Source organism: Lynx canadensis, chromosome E1 (assembly GCF_007474595.2).
Source record: "Lynx canadensis isolate LIC74 chromosome E1, mLynCan4.pri.v2, whole genome shotgun sequence".
Classification (NCBI taxonomy): domain Eukaryota; kingdom Metazoa; phylum Chordata; class Mammalia; order Carnivora; family Felidae; genus Lynx; species Lynx canadensis.
This window is the reverse complement of record NC_044316.2, coordinates 46,772,318-46,792,314: the sequence shown is the minus strand read 5'-3', so window position 1 is coordinate 46,792,314 and position 19,997 is coordinate 46,772,318. Positions and strand designations below refer to the sequence as shown.

The 19,997-nt window shown below is 43.3% G+C and overlaps 1 protein-coding gene across 4 annotated transcripts in view; it reads left to right on the top strand.

Moving 5' to 3' along the window:
• PITPNC1 (phosphatidylinositol transfer protein cytoplasmic 1) overlaps positions 1-19,997 on the top strand; it is a 259,205-nt gene that overhangs the window by 50,196 nt on the left and 189,012 nt on the right. For 2 of the 4 annotated variants that reach the window (XM_030295111.1, XM_030295115.1), the window contains exon 1: positions 13,673-13,864. The exons of 1 other annotated variant lie outside the window; for it this stretch is intronic. In XM_030295111.1, coding sequence (XP_030150971.1) covers positions 13,688-13,864 — 177 coding nt within the window. In that variant the 5' untranslated portion in view covers positions 13,673-13,687. Of the gene's footprint in view, positions 1-13,589; positions 13,865-19,997 lie in introns of those variants that run through there. One more of the 4 variants, XM_030295112.1, reaches the window with a different exon arrangement.

Here is a 19,997-nt window from a genome sequence, read left to right as displayed (position 1 = left end):
TCCACGTAATGAGAATTTTTAAGATGTACTCTCTTAGCAACTTTCAAATATACGATCACCACTCTGTACACTCCGTCCCTAGGACTTACTTATTACATTGCCTTGCTCGAAAAGGCTTCTTGAAAATGATTTGTGGGCTTAATCTGGGTGTTTCGGTTTTTGCTTTTCCTTTGGTCACTTCGGTCTCCACAGGTTTCTGAGCGTGTGGCCTTCTGTGCTTCCGCTTCCCAGAGTAAAAGTGATTTTCTCATCTGGGACCAGATGCACTCAGAACTGATGCAGTTTTCGCTGACTTAGAGGAGAGGGTTCAAGGCTTCCTCAGAACCCCAAAATCTGCCCTTTGTAGGCACTTCACACATGCTCTGGTTTCTGCTCTCATAATCTTCCCTCCGTTTCTCCCCTCTGCTGGGCCCGTCTAGAACCCCCACCGGCCCATTCTCTCCTCTCTTCCGTGGCCCTGTGATTCTAGTCCTAGTCGAAGGATGAGAGTTTCTGGTGCCAAGTCCCTTCTCATCGTTCACAGTCAACATCACCGCCAGGCCAGGCCGTCTTCACTGAACTGCAGAGGTGAGCACATCCATGATAGTATTTATTGCTCTGCTCCTTCAAGTGCTAACGTTTTTATCTCTTTGCCCTTCCTCCTTGTCACCTGCACGTTGAGACCCAGGCAGTTAAAACCATTTGGTTGTACTTATTTAATTTGCGCCGACCTGCTAAGGGGGGGTCTGTGTTGACAGAGCAAAGTCCCTTCCGTTGTATTTTCTCCTCTTCCATGCTTGAGTTCGGAAAGGCTTGGCGTCTGGAAGACGTTCCAAGTGACCCAGAGAACTGCTTGTTTGATAGTGTTGATACACATTTGTCTTGAAGCCTGATGACACTGGGTATTGTTAATTTAATTTGGAGCCTGTCAGCTTCTGCATTCTAATCACTCATCTGAAGCCTCGCCGAGGACCCAAGATTGTTTGTGAAATTGCCATTGGAATAATCATAACACTTTTTTTAAAGGGAGAAGGACTTTATTTTAAAGCTTATTTATTGAGAGAGAGAGAGAGAGAGAGAGAGAGAGAGAGAGAGAGAGAGAGAGAATGAGCCGGGGTGAGGAAGAGAGAGAGAGGGAGAGAGAGAATCTCAGGCAGTCTCCACACTCAGCAAAGAGCACGACTTGGGGCTCGATCCCATGAACTGTGAGATCACGACCTGGGCCGAAATCAAGAGTTTGACCCAGGAGCCCTGGGTTTTGCATATTTTAATTACTTAACTGTTTATCTTTCTAGTAGTGAGGGTAGTCCATTAGCAGTGATTGCCAACAATTAAAATAACAAGCCAACTACAATAACACTTACACTCTCAGAAAATCCAACTGAAATCACACTTCGTTTTGCTTTCATGATTTAGAGGTAAATTTAGAATCAGTTTCATGATTCTTAACGGTATTTTCCAAACTAAGGACTTGCTGAATGTGTTTTTACTCTTGCTATTAAGTTAGATATTTAACTTATCAAGAAATCGCTACCTAAAAGTGGGCCAGAGGCCACGTCTCATATCCTTCCTCCTCAGATGGAATATTGCACAGGGGACATTTTATTTTATTTTTGTTTTTTAAATGTTTATATATTTTGAGAGAAAGCGAGTGACTGAGAGTGCACACATGAGCTGGGGAAAGGCAGAGAGAGAGAGGGAGAGAGAGAGAATCCCAGAGAATCTGACAGTGCAGAGTCCGATGCAGGACTTGAACCCAGGAACCACAAAATCATGACATGACCTGAGCCAAGTTAAGAGTCTGACGCTTGTGACTGACTGAACCTCCCAGGTGCCCCTGTACAGGGGACTTTTGAAAAGAAATTGTGGTTATATATATATATATATATATATATATATATGTATGTATATATATACATATATATATAGTATATATACACATACGTGTATATACATATATACATATATGTGTGTATATATGTATATATATGTATATACACGTATGTGTATATATGTATATATGTATATACACGTGTGTGTGTGTGTGTGTGTGTGTGTGTGTGTGTATAAAACCTAAAATTTACCTTCGTAACCTTTTTTAAGTATACAGTTCACTGGCATTAAGTACATTCACAATATTGTGTAACCACCACCACTGTGGGTTTCCAGAACTTTTTCATCCTCCCAAATAGACATCCTGTCCCCATTAAACACGAACTCCCCCATTCTCCCTCCCCCTGACCCCTGTCAACCACCCCTTCTGCTTCCTGTCGCTATGAATTTGACTGTTTTCTTTTAGGTACCTCATATAGGTGGAATCATACCGTGTTTTTCTTTCGGGTCTGGATTATTTCACTTGGCATAATGCTTCCTGGGTTCCATGTTGTCGCGTGAATCAGAATTTCATTCCTTTTCAAGGCTGGAAAATACTCCATTGTCTGTATGTACCACATTCTGTGTATCAACATTCATCATCAGATGAATGGACAAGAGGCTTTTATTTAATTAATTTTTAAAAATGATTATTTATTTATTTATTTATTTATTTAAGTTCTCTGCCCAACATAGGGCTCAAACTCATGACCCCAGGATCAAGAGTCACATGCTGTACCCATTGAGCCAGCCAAGGCACCCGACCAGAGACTTTTAAAACATTAGTTTTGCTCATCTGATCTAGCGCACACGAGATTGCACACGAGACTCCTGTGGGAAGTGGTATTAGATTTAATTATTAGGTAAAAGATTAACGGAAAGATTTTAAAACTGTGTTTACAGCTTTATTAATCGAGGTACAGTTGAGGTATAATAAACCACCCTGACTTAAAACGTACAGTCTGACGAGTCTTGCCACATGTACAACACCCGTGAAATCATCGCCCCAATCAAGGTAAAGAAATATTTGTCATCCCTAACGGTTTCCCGGTGCCCCTTTGAAGCCCATTTCTCACTTCCTACGCTGCCCCCGCGGACTTCCACGTACACTACCTTTCTCAACCTTCCTGCAGGGGGTGGCCAAGCGCCGAGCTGCTGGCCAAAGGGATGTGAGCAGAAGTGAGAGCACTCCTCCAGGCCCAACCTCCCACATGTGAGCCTTTCTGTCTTCCCGGTGTCCTGGCAGAACAGCAAAGGTGACCCACTTGTTGGTGACGGCAGAGCCCTCATCAGCCTGGATCTCTGCATGACTGTGTGGAGCAGGGTGCCCCATCCCATGGCCAATGAACCTCTCCTTGAGTGCTGGTTGCAACAACTAGTATTACTTTAGCTAATACGGTGATATTCACAGAAGGGCGCCTGGGTGGCTCAGGTAGTTAAGCGCCCGACTTCGGCTCAGGTCACGATCTCGCCGTTGGTGAGTTCGGGCTCCGCGTCGGGCTCTGTGCTGACGGCTCGGAGCCTGGAGCCTGCTTCCGATTCTGTGTCTCCCTCTACCTCTGCCCCTCCCCCACTCATGCTCTGTCTTTCTTTCTCAAAAATAAGTAAACATTAAAAATATTAAAAAATACAGAGCTCTTACCGACAAGAAATAACCACACAACCCAGTATGTTAGGGTGACTGTAGTAATCATTTCAATACGTATACGTGTACTGTGTCATCATAGTTTTATTCCCTTTTATATGCAATTTTTCTTTAAAATAACAAAAATTTTCTCCTTTTTTTAAAAAAATTTTTAACGTTGATTCATTTTTGAGAGACACAGAGAGACAGAGCATGAATGGGGAAGGGCAGAGAAGGAGGGAGACACAGAATCCAAAGCGGGCTCCGGGCACCGAGCGGTCAGCACAGAGCCCGACATGGGGCTCGAACTCACAGACTGCGAGATCATGACCTGAGCTGAAGTCAGTCGCTCAACCGATTGAGCCACCCAGGCGCCCCTAAATTTTTTTTCTTTTTTTAACGTTTATTCATCTTTGAGAGACAGAGCATGAGTGGGGAAGGGGTAGAGAGAGGGAGACACAGAATCCGAATTGAGCTCCAGGCTCCAAGCTGTCAGCACAGAGCCCAACATGGGGCTGGAACTCACGAACCGTGAGATCATGACCTGAGCTGAAGTCAGACACTTAACCGACTGAGCCATCCAGGTGCCCCCAAATTTTCTTTTTAACAGGTGTCATTTGGAAGTCTGTCTTCCTTCTAATTTCCAGCTCTTCTTTCGCTTTGGGGGTCATTTCTTGAGCCCCTCCACTGTGCGAGGTGCTGACAGTATAATGATGAACAACCTCTACCCTGCCCTTGGGGAATTTTTTGTCTGGCAGGCCCATACAGACAGGTGGCCACCCAAGCAGAAGGCAGAGGGGAAGGTGGGAGACTCATTATTGGAGAAGGACCCTATTCACTGGCAGTGGATGGGTGGGTGCGTGGGAGTGGGGGAAGGCCTGAGGAATGAAGGGTTCTAGGTTACGTTCAGAGTTCTCTTACCCAAAAGGCTAGAAATGGACAGGAACAGAATCAAAGACCATCTACATAAGGGGGATCTGTAATGCTGCAGTCACTCCATTCCTAGGCATGATTTCCAGTAAATTATTTTCAAGTTTTACCATCAAAAACTCTTCCCTCCTATAACAGTAGAGCACAACTTGAACTCTCCTGGCCCGCAGATAGACAAAAGGTTGTGTGTATGAGGCGATCAACTTTCAAGCAATATTACCGTACATTGTACAACACAATTTCAAAATCTGTTCTGTGCACTATATTCTCATTTGTACATAATACAAAGAATATAATGAACTTGTCCATGATGGAAGAATAAAGTGTTGAATCTGGGCTTCCTGGCATTTAGTCCACTGTTCTTCTGTCTACAATTCTTTGTTTTTTATTATTTTTTTTAATTTTTAAAATTTTATTTTATTTTTTGAGAGATAGAGTGCGCATTGGGGAAGAGCAGAGAGAGAGGGGGACACAGAATCCGAGGCAGGCTCCAGGCTCCGAGCTGTCAGCACAGAGCCTGACGTGGGGCTCGAACCCATGAGCTGTGAGATCTTGCCCTTGAGCCAAAGTAGGGCGCCTAACCAACTGAGCCACCCAGGCACCCCTTTTTGTCTACAATTCCTAATGTCCTACAATTATCCTACTATTCCTGTATGTAATAGTGTATGAAATGTTTTGGTCACGTCATGTGTCAGCCATTGTTGGGCATTGGGAAGGTCCAGGAAGGTAAGTCTCCAGGCTGCTGATTTGCATAGTATATTATTGAAAGAATTGTAGAACTGTTGTGCATTTGGGTGGTTGTAGGTGAACTGAGGGGCCAATCTGACCTATCTACTCTGAACTTGAAGGAGCAGATTAATGCCCGTATTAGCAATATGAGTCTAAATTAGCAATATAGTCTAAATTGCCTCAGTCATGTCCTGTTGTTATACTCTCCAGTCTATATATTTGTCCCTAGTTTGATCATCATCTTTGGCATATTTGTTTTGTAATTACTAACTCTTTATAAAAATCTGTTTGCCGTCTGCTGGGAACAAACTGTCAGAATAGTAAGGGAGGAAAAGGCGTTTTCTTAATGTGTCTGCAGGCATGATGTGGAAGGTAGACTCTTGCTGGCGTTTTTAATCTTGAGCCCTATCCACTTGCTGCTTGTATGAGTCCGTATGATTCTGAACTCACTTCAGTGGGTTTAGTGACCATATATATATATATGTATATATATATATATATATATATATATATATATATATATACATACACATACACATACACACACACATACATACATATATATATACATACATATATATAGTTATATATATATGGTTATATATATATATATACGTATATGTATGTGTGTGTGTGTATATATATATATATATATTTTTTTTTTTTTTTTTTTCTTTTCCCCCCTGCTAAGGATTCCCCAAGGCATAGCTTCAGCCCCAGACGCTTTTCAATTTTGCCGCTGTGCACCGGATGTTTGTACCTGAATATCTTCACAACACCTCAAAAATCAACCCAAAGCAGGATTCATTGTGCCCTTCCCCCCAAACCAGCCTCTGGTCCTGTGTTCCTTGCCTTCTTCAGTGACACCACTGTCTTTGCAGGTGCTGGGACCAGAAGCCAGCTGTGTCTCTCTCCCACTACCTCATTAGAACCTAAAAGGCTCATTCTATCTTCCAAATGTCTCTTTGCTCTGACTTCTGCCACTTTCATTTTTGTCTTTTACCTGGACGCAGCGTCTTGGTTTTTTTTTTCCCGTCTCTAAGTCACATTTTCACATAGGCTCCAGAGTTAGCTTTCCAAAACTCAAATTTGATAGTCACCTCCTTAAAATTCTTAATGACGTTTATCACCTGTGAGATGAAGTACCAACTTCCTAGCGACCCTTCCTGATTTCTTGCTTACCCTCCTGTGCACCCTGCCCTCCAGGATCACATATTTGTTCTCCTTCCTCAAATGCTACCTTAGTTTTCATTCCTCTTTTCGCCTTTGCACACTGTTAAATCCTCGCCTCCAAGACACGTCCCTTACTCTAATATTATCGCACGGTTCTGTCTCTTGCAGAGCCTCCCCTACCCTTTTTTCCACCTCAGGCAGTTAGCCGCCCCTCTGATCCTTGCGTTTGTTTACAGAGCTTTGTTGTGATGTAATCCGCGTACGGTTAATACACCCGTGGTCAGCGTGCCGATGAGCTCTAGTGAATGCGGACGTTTGTGCCACCATCACTACAACACAGTTCTATAACTTTCCATCATCCCCCAGATTTCCCTCATGGTTGTTTGTGGTCAGTCCTTGCTCTTGCCCCAATCCCAGGCAACCACTCATGTGCTTTCTGCCTCTGTGGTTTTGTCTTTTTCTAGAAATTTCATCTAAAATCATGGAGTACGCGGTCTTTTGAGAGTGGCTTCTTTCACTTAGGGTCCTGTTTTTGAGCTCATCCATGTTGATGAGTGTATCAGTAGTCGGTTCCTTTTTACCTTGTGAGTAGTGTTCCATTGTATGGATGCACCCCATTTGTTTACCCATTCACCGGTTGATGGATATTTGGGGTTGTTTCCAGTTTGGGGCTATTATAAAAATACTGCAGTGATCATTGGTCTGCAAGTCTTAGTGTGGACGCATGCTTCCATTCCTCTTGCGTAGATACTCAGGAGTAGAATTTCTGGGTCAGATGTTAAGTGTGTGTTTAACGTTTGAAGAAAATTGCAGACTGTCTTCCAAAGTGGCTGTTACATGTTCTATTGCGACGAGCAGCGTATAAGGGTTTTGGTTTCCCCACATCGTTGATGCCAATACTTGATGTTATCTGTCCTGTTGCTTATAGCTATCGTATTGGGTGTGTGGTGTTATCTCCCTGTAGTTTTGATTTGCATTTCCTGTGGTCTTTTAAAACTGCTTTGTCTTCTAGAATGTATTGTATTGATATTTATCTTCTAATCTGTGAGCTATTTTAGGGCTGATCGATCTATCTAGCAGAGTGCCATTGGGCAGGTACCTGTTAAATACTTAAGGTTTGTTGAAGGAATGAATGAGCAAACTGATACTTAGTATGAGTGGCCCATTCCCAGTCATTTCGGGTAACAGAAAACATTGATAAATTAACTCTTGAGATGATAGAAAAGTCAAGTTTCCTCCCCTGAACACATTTTTTTTTTTTTTTTGCCAGTTTCCAAGGAGCAATACCTTGACTGAAGTAAATTTTGCTTCCTTTCCTTTCCTTTCCTTTCCTTTCCTTTCCTTTCCTTTCCTTTCCTTCTCTCTTCTCTCTTCTCTCTTCTCTCTTCTCTCTTCTCTCTTCTCTCTTCTCTCTTCTCTCTCCTCTCCTCTCCTCTTCTCTCCTCTTCCCTTCCCTTCCCTTCCCTTCCCTTCCCTTCCCTTCCCTTCCCTTCCCTACCTTTCCCTTCTCTTCTCCTCTCTTTTTTCTTTTCTTTTTCACCCATCGGTGGGAATTAAAACATGTAGACAGAAACTTAATCTCTAAATGACTAAGAGCTTGTTGAATAGCTTGGGAGGGAGAGCCATTTGGATTATTGATTACTCCAAGTTCTGGGAGTGGGGGATTTCCACTATGACTATCTGCCAGTTCTCCACTTCTCTCTCAGTTTGAGCAGAAGTCTGCAGACATTTTCTGTAAAGGGTCAAATAGTAACTATTCAGGTTTTGTGGGCCAAGAAACAGTATCAAGGATGTTACATGGGCGCTTATATAATGAGAGACCGAACAAATCTCCATGAATTTTTGTTGATGAAATTCAAAACATATTAATAATCGGGTACGATTTTTTATAATACAGATTTACTAATGAGAATAGAATTTTGGCGGGGGAGAATAACATTTTGCTTAGAGTTCAAAGGTAATGTTGCCTATCATCATGGTAGAAACGGGGCCTCGTTATCCAATAAAGCTTCCCTGAAAACACCATGGTCGTCTGTCTTGAGAATTCACCAGAATGTGCTGCCTCTGTTGGCTCTGATTGCGTTGGAAAACTTTTCACAGGGAGGAGCTGATTAACAGCATAGGCTCTGAGCTAAGACTCCTTGGGTTTGAATGCCTGCAGAGACTCAATAACTATGAGATCTTTGCCTACTTACAAACCTATCTAGAAGCTTCTGTTCCCTCATCTATAAAATGAGTAATAGCACCTACTTCACAAGGATATTGTAAAGATTAAATACAGAGATTCAGAATGACATTTTGTAAATATTATTCTTCTCTTGATTTTCAGCCATGTAAAAATGGGAAAAACCATTGTTAACTCACGGACAGTACAAAAATGGGTGGAGGGCTGGGTTTGGCCTGCAGGACATAGTTTATGGGCCCCTGCAGTCGCGTATAAACTGAAATTATTGCCACTTATTTAGGAAATAATGATTACTTTTTTCTAATTGCAAAGCACCATATGCTCACTGGAGGAAATTTGGAAAACACAGAAATGCACAATAAAACAGAAGTCATCCAGAATCTCCATCATCCAAAGATGTTTTATTGGTAGCATGTCACCATATATCCCTACAGTCCATAGTGTTCATATGTAAACATATATTTCTTCTTTTATTTATTTGTTTTTTCTGTATTGAAATGTTTTTTAAAATGTTTATTTATTTTGAAAGAGAGAGAGAGAGAGAGAGAGAGAAAACGCTCGCGTGAGCAGGGGCGGGTCAGAGAGAGAGGGAGAGAGTGAATCTCAAGCAGGCACAGAGCCAGACTCGGAGCTCGAACTCACAAACCATGATGACCTGAGCCAAAATCAAGAGTTGGATGCTCAACCGACTGAGCCATCCAGGTGCCCCTCTATGATGTTATATTTTATTTTATTTTATTTTATTTTATTTTATTTTATTTTGAGAGAGAGAGAGGGAGAGAGAGAGAGCATGCGCACAGGAGGGCCGAGGGAAAGGGAGAGGGAGAGAGAATCCCAAGTAGGCTTCATGCTGACAGTGTAGATAGAGCCCGATGTGGGGCTTGATCTCACGAGCTGTAAGATCATGACCTGAGCTGAAATCAAGAGTCGGATGCTTAACTGACTGAGCCACCCAGGCGCCCCAGTTTGTTTGCATTCATAGTAATTGTTGACATATTTTAGATAATTTCTCTTATTTCATGCTATTTCCAACACCTTTCCTTTGCTTTCTTTTTCTCTTTTCTTATCTCTTACTGAATTCAATTTTATCTATTCCTACCCCTCCTTTTTTTCTCTATTAGTTTTGTTGGCCTTAAATATTTAAGGTGCGCCCTTAATATTTAAGACTTAAATAACAGTTTAAAATTAATTATACCTCTGCCTGGTTTATTTTCTTTTTATTTAGTATTATAATTTCTCCCCAGTTTTGGTATTTTATTGTCTTTGATCTTCTGCAGGCTGACTACAGTGCGTGTAGATTTATTTTGATTTATCCTGCTTAGAATTTGGTATTATTCTATACTTGGAAGATTTATGGCTTTCACAGTTCTGGAACATCCTATCTTTTAAAATATTGCTTCTCCTCGGGTACCTGGGTGGCTCAGTCAGTTAAGCATCCGACTTTGGCTCAGGTCATGATCTCACAGTTTGTGGGTTCGAGCCCTGTGTCGGGCTCTATGCTGGCAGCTCAGAGCCTGGAGCCTGCCTCGGATTCTGTGTCTTCCTCTCTCTTTCTGCTCCTCTCCTGCTCATGCTCTGTCTCTCTCTCAAAAATAAGTAAACATTAAAAATTTTTTAAAAATATTGCTTCCCGGGGCGCCTGGGTGGCGCAGTCGGTTAAGCGTCCGACTTCGCCCAGGTCACGATCTCGCGGTCCGTGAGTTCGAGCCCCGCGTCAGGCTCTGGGCTGATGGCTCAGAGCCTGGAGCCTGTTTCCGATTCTGTGTCTCCCTCTCTCTCTGCCCCTCCCCCGTTCATGCTCTGTCTCTCTCTGTCCCAAAAATAAATAAACGTTGAAAAAAAAAATATTGCTTCCCTTTCATTTTAGCAACCATAAAATGTGCCTCCACATCTGGTGTGGGAAGCATAGTTGATTGACCCCCAGATGCCACATCTAAGGATTTACTCAAAAGCTATCTTCCCCTGGGATGCTCCCTGTTTTGGACTGAGTGTGATGGGGGTTCTAGTGCTGGCCTATTCCTGTAAGATGTTGGACTTCTCCAACGAGTGACTTTGGCTCAAGGGTTCTCAGCAATGTGGCCAAAAACTTTCTCAGAGTTGTGCTTCATTCTCAATCTCATCCTTTCCAACATGCCTTTTTCCTCTTCCTCCTTTAGAAGTTATACCTACATCATGGTCTGCACGTCCTCCTTAGCTACTCCTGTTTTTCTCTAACATCCTTCCTTGGCATCTGCATCTTGGAGGATCCAAACTAATACAATTTCTATTTTGGTCATCTGGATCTTGCATTAAATTCATACGGACCTTCTCATTTTTCATGTACTCATTGTCCCTATTCTATGGTCATTCTTTCATGTCCCTTTCATCTCTCTGATCCCTTTGGTAATGTCCTCAAATCTGTCTTCCATTTTACTTAATTCTCTCTTCTTTTGTGTCTAGTCTGCTGTTTAAACTTTCTGTTGACTTTTTAATATCAATGTTTATAATAGTCATTTGTTGAAGTTCTATTTGGCGTATTTTTAAATCTGACTATTACCTTTTTCATATTTTTTTCCTCAGGGTTTTATTTTCTCCTTTATGTCTTTAATAGTTTTTCTTTTCTTTCTTTCTTTCTTTCTTTCTTTCTTTCTTTCTTTCTTTCTTTCTTTCTTTAAGAGAGAGCACAAGTTGGGGAGGGGGCAGAGGGAGAGAGAGAATCTTAGGGAGTCTCCACACTCAGTGTGGAGTCTGATATAGGGCTCGATTCCACGACCCTGGAATCATGATCTGAGTAGAAATCAAGAGTTGGACGTTCAACTGACTGAGCCATCCAGGTGCCCCATGTCTTTAATAGTTTTAAACATACTTACTTAGTATTCTCTGTTTCAAATTTTAATTTTATTATCCCAAGTTCCTGGACTTGTTTGTTGTGTTTGCTGTTTTCTGCTCATGGTATTTTATAATTTTAGATTTTCTTATAAGCTGATTTTTAGTGGGGATTATTTTTTTTCTGTGGGGATCTCATGTGGCCTGATAGTGGGACTTCTCCAGAACAATTTGCATTATTGTTCTAGAGATCCCATGAGCATCCCTGGCTTGGGACCAACGTTTCTGCTAATTTCTTAGTTTGGAATTTTTCCAATCATTATGCTCATGGTTTGGATCTGGGATATCCATTTTTTAGGGGAGAGTTTCGTTTGGTTTTTATTTTCCCTTTAGAGCCCAGGGACCTATGAAATTGTCGTCTTGGACCCTTTTCCCCGGGGAAGAGTTTTCCCCCTTAATCTTCACTGAGGAAGCAATCCTTGGAGGATTCTGCCTCTCCTGAAGGGTGTTAGTTCTAGCTCTGCTTATGGCCACTCAAGGTTTTATCTCCTTTGTCCACTTGGGTTTTAAAATCCAAGTCTGTAAGTTACCAAAGCAGCCTTAGGATTAGCTCACTTGCTTTCACTCACTTTTTCCCCTTTTCAGGTCATATTTTACCCAGCATTCCTATGTGTTTGTAGTGAGAAGTTGTTTTTTGTTTTTTCAAATATCTTAGCCTATCACCATATTGTTGAATCAGAAGCCCTATTTACCACATTCAGTTCTTTTTTTTTTCCCCCCCTAACTTTTTAAGGTTTATTCATTTTTCGGAGACAGAGACAGAGCGTGAGTGGGGAGGGGCAGAGAGGGAGACAGAGAAGCTGAAGCAGGCTCTAGGCTCTGAGCTATCAGCACAGAGCTGGACTCGGGGCTCAAACTCACGGACCGTGAGATCATGACCTAGGCTGAAGTCTCATGCTTAATCAACTGAGCCACCCAGACTGACCCCCCCCCCCCCCCCCCCCCCCCCCCCCCCACATTCAGTTCTATGCTTCAAGCCTTCTCTGGGCACCAGTTTCTAAGCAGTGTCATTAGTGAAACCCATAAACTCACTCATGATTAGAAAACCCGGGCCTTTGATTGTGTTGAGACTGTAGATCTCTAGTGTATCTTGAAGGGTTTGGAAAGATGACCTTTATCTTCCAATCTGTGGTAACTTCATTGGTAAATCACGAAGCCCTTTAAGATTTTACAAATAGAACTGACACTTAGAAAGTGATGATGGGGAGGGAGGGGGTGCATGGGTGGCTCAGTTGGTTGAGCATCTGACTTTGGCCTGGGTCATAATCTTGCCATTCCCAGGTTCGAGCTCCACGTTGCGGTCTGTGCTTGACAGCTCAGAGCCTGGAGCCTGTTTGGATTCTGTGTCCTACTCTCTCTCTCCCTCTCTCTCTCTCTCTCTCTCTCTCTCTCTGCCCCTCCCCCACTTGTGCTCTGTCTCTTCCTCTCTCTCTCTCAAAAATAAATAAACACTAAAAAAATTAAAATGATAATGGGGGTGCTTGGGTGGCTAAGTTGGTCAAGTGTCTGATTCTTGATTTTGGCTCAGGTCATGATCTCACCATTCATGAGATCGAACCCCGCATTGGCCTCTGTGCTGATGTCGTGGAGCCTGCTTGGGGTTCTCTCTTTCCCTCTCTGCCCCACCTCTGCTTGCCCTCTCTCAAAATAAATAAATAAACTTTAAAAACATTTTAAAAAATGGTGACATTGTTTTGTCATTATTTCTTTTACTGCACGGGCCTAGTAATAGAGCTCTCTGTTTTCCTCCCTACTTTCTCCCAGCTTTCCCACCATCCTTCTCAATTTGTCCTTTGTCAACAGGACAGAAAAAAGAGGTTGAAGTGATATATGGGTATAATCCTCTGTGCACTGCTAAAAAGATAAACTTAAATGAAGTGATTTATTACCTGTGACAGGTATACTGCACCCAAAATTGTCTGTCAAAGTTAGTGCCTCATTGATTTTCCATACTTTCTCTGTCTGCCTCTGGCTTGCCATTGTTCATTAGAGGTGAGTAAACAGTTTAAGGTGGCGGGGTTTTCTCCCAGTCTGGGCACTGTGCTGCAGGGGTTGGGTTAGCCTTTCTTTGTGTTGGAGGGCTCAGGACTTTTGCCTTCAACTGTATAAGAAGGACAAATTCCACCGGTACCTTGGGATGACTCAAACTAGAAGTAAAACATATCCTATACTCCCATTTTGAAAAGGCTTCTAGAATCTTCCTATTTGAGTCAAAGAAATAATAGGCTCAGTAGAATAGCACAGGATAATAGACAGCTGTAGGAACAGTGCCTGAGTAGGGCTGGTCTGTATTAGTTGATGATATGGCACATTTGGTGGGAACTAACGAAATGGGAGTCTCTTTTCACTTGAGGGGACCACATGCATATCACGCAGGACATGTGTTTCCTGTTTTTCTCCAAACCCGTCCCACTGTGTTGGAGAGTGACGAAGCAGAAATCTTTTCAGCAACCACAGTTCAGCCATGGGAGTCAGGCTCAGTGTCCTCCATCTTCAGCAATGCCCAGGTATTGAAGCAGTTGTTTTTAAAATCGTAAAATTTTCGACTCGCATGGACCTCAGATCTTTTCGTTCACCGTTCTAACTTTATGTAGACTAGCAATCTGAACCCTGCCAAGCATTCGATAGCTTGTTCGTTGTCATAGAACGAGTCAGTTGCGCGGCCAGGATGACGACCTGCCTGTCACCCGTTACCCTTCCTGGGAGGGCTTCTCCTCTGCTTCTCTGGGAACTCTGGGCAGAGCTCGGTTTGCCTGCACGACAGACACACTTTGTGAATTTAAAACCTGTGCTGTTCGTAGCTCTCATCTTTGAAGTTCATTTGCTTGGTTCTTTGATCAGAAAGAGAGTTCTGTGTATTATGGGTTGGAAAGAGTGAGCTTAACTCTGATTTTTCTTTTCTCTTTTCTGTCTTGCGCTTAAGGTATAGTAATCTAGTAGAGTAAGGTATAGTGGCCTACTGCTCCATAGTGGGCACTTTCCAAATACATATTGTGCTGGAAAAAAGGCTGCTTTTATGCCAATGGGGTGGAGCCAGGGAATTGATTTATGTCATGTAATGACATTTCCTAACTGGCAAATTTGGTGTGGGGGGTGAAGACGAGTTTGATCACTAAATAGTTACAGTTGACCCTTGGACAATTGCAGGAGTCAGGAGGTATTGACCTCCTCCCCCCACATCCTACACAGGTAGAAATCTACATATAACTTTTGACTCCCCCAAAACTTAACTACCAGCGGCCCACTGTTGACCAGAAACCTTACTGTAACGTAGAGCCGACGAACACATCTTTTGTATGTTATATGTACCTACATACTGTGTTCCTACAATAAAGTAAGTTAGAGAAAGGAAAATGTTGTCTACGGCCATACCACCCTGAACGCGCCCGATCTCATCTGATCTCGGAAGCTAAGCAGGGTCGGGCCTGGTTAGTGCTTGGATGGAGAAAAGAAAATGTTCTTAAGAAAATCATAGGGGCGCCTGGGTGGCGCAGTCGGTTAAGCGTCCGACTTCAGCCAGGTCACGATCTCGCGGTCCGGGAGTTCGAGCCCCGCGTCAGGCTCTGGGCTGATGGCTCGGAGCCTGGAGCCTGTTTCCGATTCTGTGTCTCCCTCTCTCTCTGCCCCTCCCCCGTTCATGCTCTGTCTCTCTCTGTCCCAAAAATAAATAAACGTTGAAAAAAAAAATTAAAAAAAAAAAAAGAAAATCATAAGGAAGAGCAAATACATTTACAGTTCTGTACCGTATTTTATTGAAAAAATCTGCATCTGAGTGAATCTACACAGTTCAAACGTGTGTTGTTCAAGGGTTAATAACTATATAGACAAATACATAGATTGTGTTTATATATACACACATGTATATACAGTAACATACTAATGGTATTTGGCATTTTTAATTAAAGTTTTTTTTAAAGTTTATTTATTTGAGGGAGAGAGAGAGAAAGAGAGTGAGCGGGGGAGAGGCAGAGAGAGAGAGGGAGAGAGAGAATCCCAAGCGGGCTTTGCACCATCAGTGCAGAGACCAAAGTAGGGCTTGAATGCATGTGAGATCATGACCTGAGCTGAAACCAAAAGTCAGATGCTTAACTGACTGAGGCACTCAGGTGCCCCAGCATTTTTTATTTTAAAAATGATAAGCATCCTGTAGTAATTTGTACTTTAAATACTATTACATAGCAAGTAACAGTTTATAATAGCTTAAGGGGGATGAATATTGCTGGACAGTTCTCTCTTTGTACCTCTGATTGACAGCTAGGGGGAGTTGAAAGTGTGATTTGTGTTAGTTTTCTTTTTTCTTTCTTTCTTTTTTTTAAAAAAAAATTTAAATATTTGTTTATTTTTGAGAAGGAGAGAGACAGCGTGAGCAGGGGAGGGGCAGAGAGAGAGAGAGGGAGGCACAGAATCTGAAGCAGGCTTCAGGCTCCAGCTGACAGCACAGAGCCTGACACGGGGCTAGAACCCATGAACCGTGAGATCATAATCTGAGCCTAAGTCGGACGTTTAACAGACTGAGCCACCCAGGCGCCCCTCTTTTTTTCTTTTTTAAAGATTTTATTTTTAAGTAATCTCTGCATCCAGCGTGGGGCTCGAACCTACAACCCCAAGATCAAAAGTCACATACATGCTCTACCGACTGAGCCAGTCAGGTGCCCCAAGTTTTCTTGTTTAAATACTTACCTGCCGTACTGAACAATCACTTTTTAATTGAATTTGTGGCATATTTTGCCATCGTATGCATTTGTGGCAACATTGATTCAGCTTTCCCTGAGCCCAAACTACCAGTTCTTACAGGTTAAGCACGATGTTGCCTTCATGCTGAGATTAGTTTGTGCTTCACATAGTTGGAGGTCTGAGGAAGCAAAATCAGCTTACAGAAGTCCCTCCCTTAGGGTCAGGAAGCACCACAGATATCAGGAGAAGGTACCTGAATGTGTATGTGGTGGTAAAAATGACAGGATAACTTAGGCGTTCATATAAGCAGAGAAAAAAATATATAGACCTGCATTACGTGCATTTTCTTCTCTGTGTTCCTTAGTGGTCTGATTATTCGTGTGGCCGAGATGTAAAATCTTTGAGCTTCTAACATCATAGTTATTCATAAAGGCATTTAGGCTGATGGCTTTCTCAGAATGTTCTGCTCTTCAGGATGGAACTTCATCTATATTTCAACGAATTTCTAAACGGGGGAGGGCAACAGAACATTTTTCCTTTGATTAATTCATTGGTGTTTTAGTCCTCAAGGACTCATATACCGGTGAACTCCAAAAGGAAGTCCGTAAAGGAAGAATCGTAAATTGGAATTGGAACCGTGAAACTTGCCCCATAAAAATCTTTGAGTGCTGTTCTAAATTCAACATCTGAAATATAACGGACTAGGCGAAGATTTATGAAAGCTAATTTAAAAAGCTAATTTAAACTTGTACCCAAGAAGCACAGTCTTAGGAGTTGTGTGGAGTGTTTAGGCTCTTACAAGTTTTAGTCTTTTTACAGTTAACCTGGGTCTTAAGCTACTTTGCCCAAGAATCAAGTACTTTAACTTAGCATTACTCCTAGTTAGATCACAGAGGCATGCTTTGCATTCTTGGGCTCTTCACTGGGACTATGCCCTTTGGAAAAAAATTTTGTGATTTTAAGATTTTATGTTATCGGATCTATACATCTGTCTTAGAGTCGTCTCCAGAGGCTGACCCAAAGATGAAGACTTGGGGAGGTGATCCTGAGAAGTCCCAGGAGAAATAAGAAAAGGGAGGAAGGGAAGGTAATAGTGTGTGTGGAAAGGATAGGATTTCCAACCGATCCAGTATTTAGGAAATAGCCTTCAAAGGCACTAGGGACGGAGTCTGCCATGATGGTAACACCATTACGAAATCCCATACGTACCTTGTTGAAAAAGACTTGATGAATGGCATAACTCTTTGCCTTATAAGAGATCAGTGAGGGGCGCTTGGGTGGCTCAGTCAGTTAAGCCTCAGACTTCGGCTCAGGTCGTGATCTCACAGCTTGTGAGTTCGAGCCCCGCATCGGGCTCTGTGCTGACAGCTCGGAGCCCGGAGCCTGCTTCGGATTCTGTGGTCTCCCTCTCTCCTTGCCCCTCCCCTGCTTCCACTCTGTCTGTCTCTCAAAAATAAATGAACATTAAAAAAAATTTTTTTTGTAAGTGATCAGTGAGATTGGGCTTGCCAATGTTGAGTTTTTCCCAACTTGGGTACAGGGTGCCCAGGAACTAGCAAAATCAGCCTTTTGCTGTAGAATCTTGTTAGGACACAGGTCTGCCACCCAGGTGTGGCAGAGCCCCTCCTTCTAATGTTTTTTCTCCAACCTGAATAAGGAAGAACCAGGAGGTTCTGGTGGTTAGGGCATCAACTGGGCTTTGGTCTTAAGTCCCCTCTGCTCGGTTCTTCTCGGGGGAGTGCTGGAATCCTTGGGCTGGAAGTTCTCGGCCGGGATCTGCCGGATGCCCCCAAAACTTCATGGAAGCTCAACTCCCAGAGTCTTGCATCAGGAGTTCCCTAGAAGTCAGGCTGTGTGCAGGGAGCTGAGGGATAGTGTGAGGGTGAGGTAGGGAGAGTGGCAGGGCAGGTGGGGGAAAGCCGAGCTTCAGCCCGGTTCTTGGGGAATTTGGGAGCGTGACTCGTGCTACAGAGCTGGTCTCCCCCAACGCCCGAGGGTCTGCCTTTTGTGCCCCTCGCCCGTGTCAACCATTGATCGGTTGTGGGCCTCCTTCGGTGTAAGTATAACTTCCCGGGAGGAGTGGCTTCCAGAGACTAGGAGGCAGATGGGACCCCTTAGCAGTGACACTCACAACAGCCATCCCTGCTGAAGGGGTCCAGGCAGGGCCCTCTGGCATTCCCCAGCAAAGAGACCAGGGCCAGGCTTTGGCCTTTTTCTAGCTCGTCCCCTTTGACATAATTTACCTGTCCTCCAAGTGTCCCTGTTCAGAGTCCCCCCCACCCCCCCGCCCTCCAAATTCAGTGTCCTCCCCTCCTCCCTGGAAAAACTCCACTCATGGACAGAGTGGGAAGAAAAGTCAGAAGCCTGTGTCTTCTGCACCTGTGGCTTGAGCTGAATCCCACTGGGGGTCCTCTGGCTTGGGGAGGAGTGGGGGGCCCTGGTGCTGGGTGGGAGAAGACGGATGCTTTACTCGTGATCTGTCTTTCAACCACGTTGTACCAGAGTCAACTATATTTAGTTGACTCAGAAGGCCTCAGAAGGGAGTGTTAATTTTCTGCCTCAAACAACCCAGCAACCAATCTACTTTTATTTATTTTTATTTTTATTTTTTAAGTTTATCTATTTTGAGACAGAGAGCATGAGCAGGGGAGGGGTAGAGAAAGGGAAAGAGAGCGAATCCCAAGCAGGCTCCACACTGTGAGTGTAGAGCCTGATGTGGGGCTCGAACCCACAAACTGTGAGATCATGACCTGAGCCGAAATCAAGAGTCAGATGCTTAACCGACTGAGCCACCCAGGCGGTTCACAACCAACCTATTTTTAGTAGAAGGTAAGTATTTTTCTCCTGTGAACAGGCTAAAAGGGCTCTGAGGCATCCAAGAAATTCCCCTCCTTTCCCCCCCACCAACTCAAATTTCTTGCCCTGACACAAGACGGGATGAGGAGGGTGTGGAATGGTGAGAGAGGGGTCAGTTGTGAATGGGGTGTTAATTAAATGGGTGCAGTCAGCCATGCTTTTGAAGTGTCCTTGCTCTGTGATTTCTCCAGGATTGAAGGGCTGTTGCAAAATTCTGAATTCTGGAAGCCAGTATTGTTCTTTTGCTAAACCCTCAAATCCCTTTAGGGGTCTAATAGATTTCCCTTGCCTGCACCCCAAATATATTTGCTCCGCAGGTTATTGTCACTAAGGGGTAAACACTAAGCTCTGTATCTTTTTTTTTTTTTTTTTTAAGTAGGCTCCACCCACCGCGTGGGGCTTGAACTCATGACCCTAGGATCAAGAATCCGATGATTGTACCAACTGAGCCAGCCAGGCGCCCCGCCCCCTCCGCCCCATCTGTATCTTGATGGAAAATTCAAAATCATAAAAAAAACAACAAAGGTGACTACCAGCCACACCCGGGTGCATGTTGCATTTGGGTATTGTGTCCATAACCTTGACCTAAGGTCTCCGTGACCTTAGAATAAAACCCCTAAAGAGGTCAGCCTGACGTTCTAGAAAGCTGTCTTTAGGACATACTCTATCCATTAGAAGTGAGCCATTAAACCCAGCACACGAGGGGGAGGGGCAGTAAGCTCTACCTCCTGAGGGGAGGCTATCAAAGAAAGGTTCAGATGTGCTGAAACCACCACAGTAATTAATAAATACTTTCAGAAAGATTCAGGCTCTGCAAGTATCCTAGTTCCCCTTTAAAAACCTTGAACATTCACCAGGAGATCGTGCAGCTATGATTACTGTGGCTGGCATTCTAGAGATTTTCTATTTTCTCTCCTTCCTTCTGTATTTATTATTTGGAATTCCTCTGTAAGGAAGACGTGTCCCTTCTCTTCCATTTATTTATTGATTGATTGATTGATTGATTGATTCATTTGTTTGTATCAGTAAGGACTCACGGATATTTATTTCATTCTTTGGGTGAGAGTTTGTGTGTGTGTGTGTGTGTGTGTGTGTGTTTTAAATTATTCT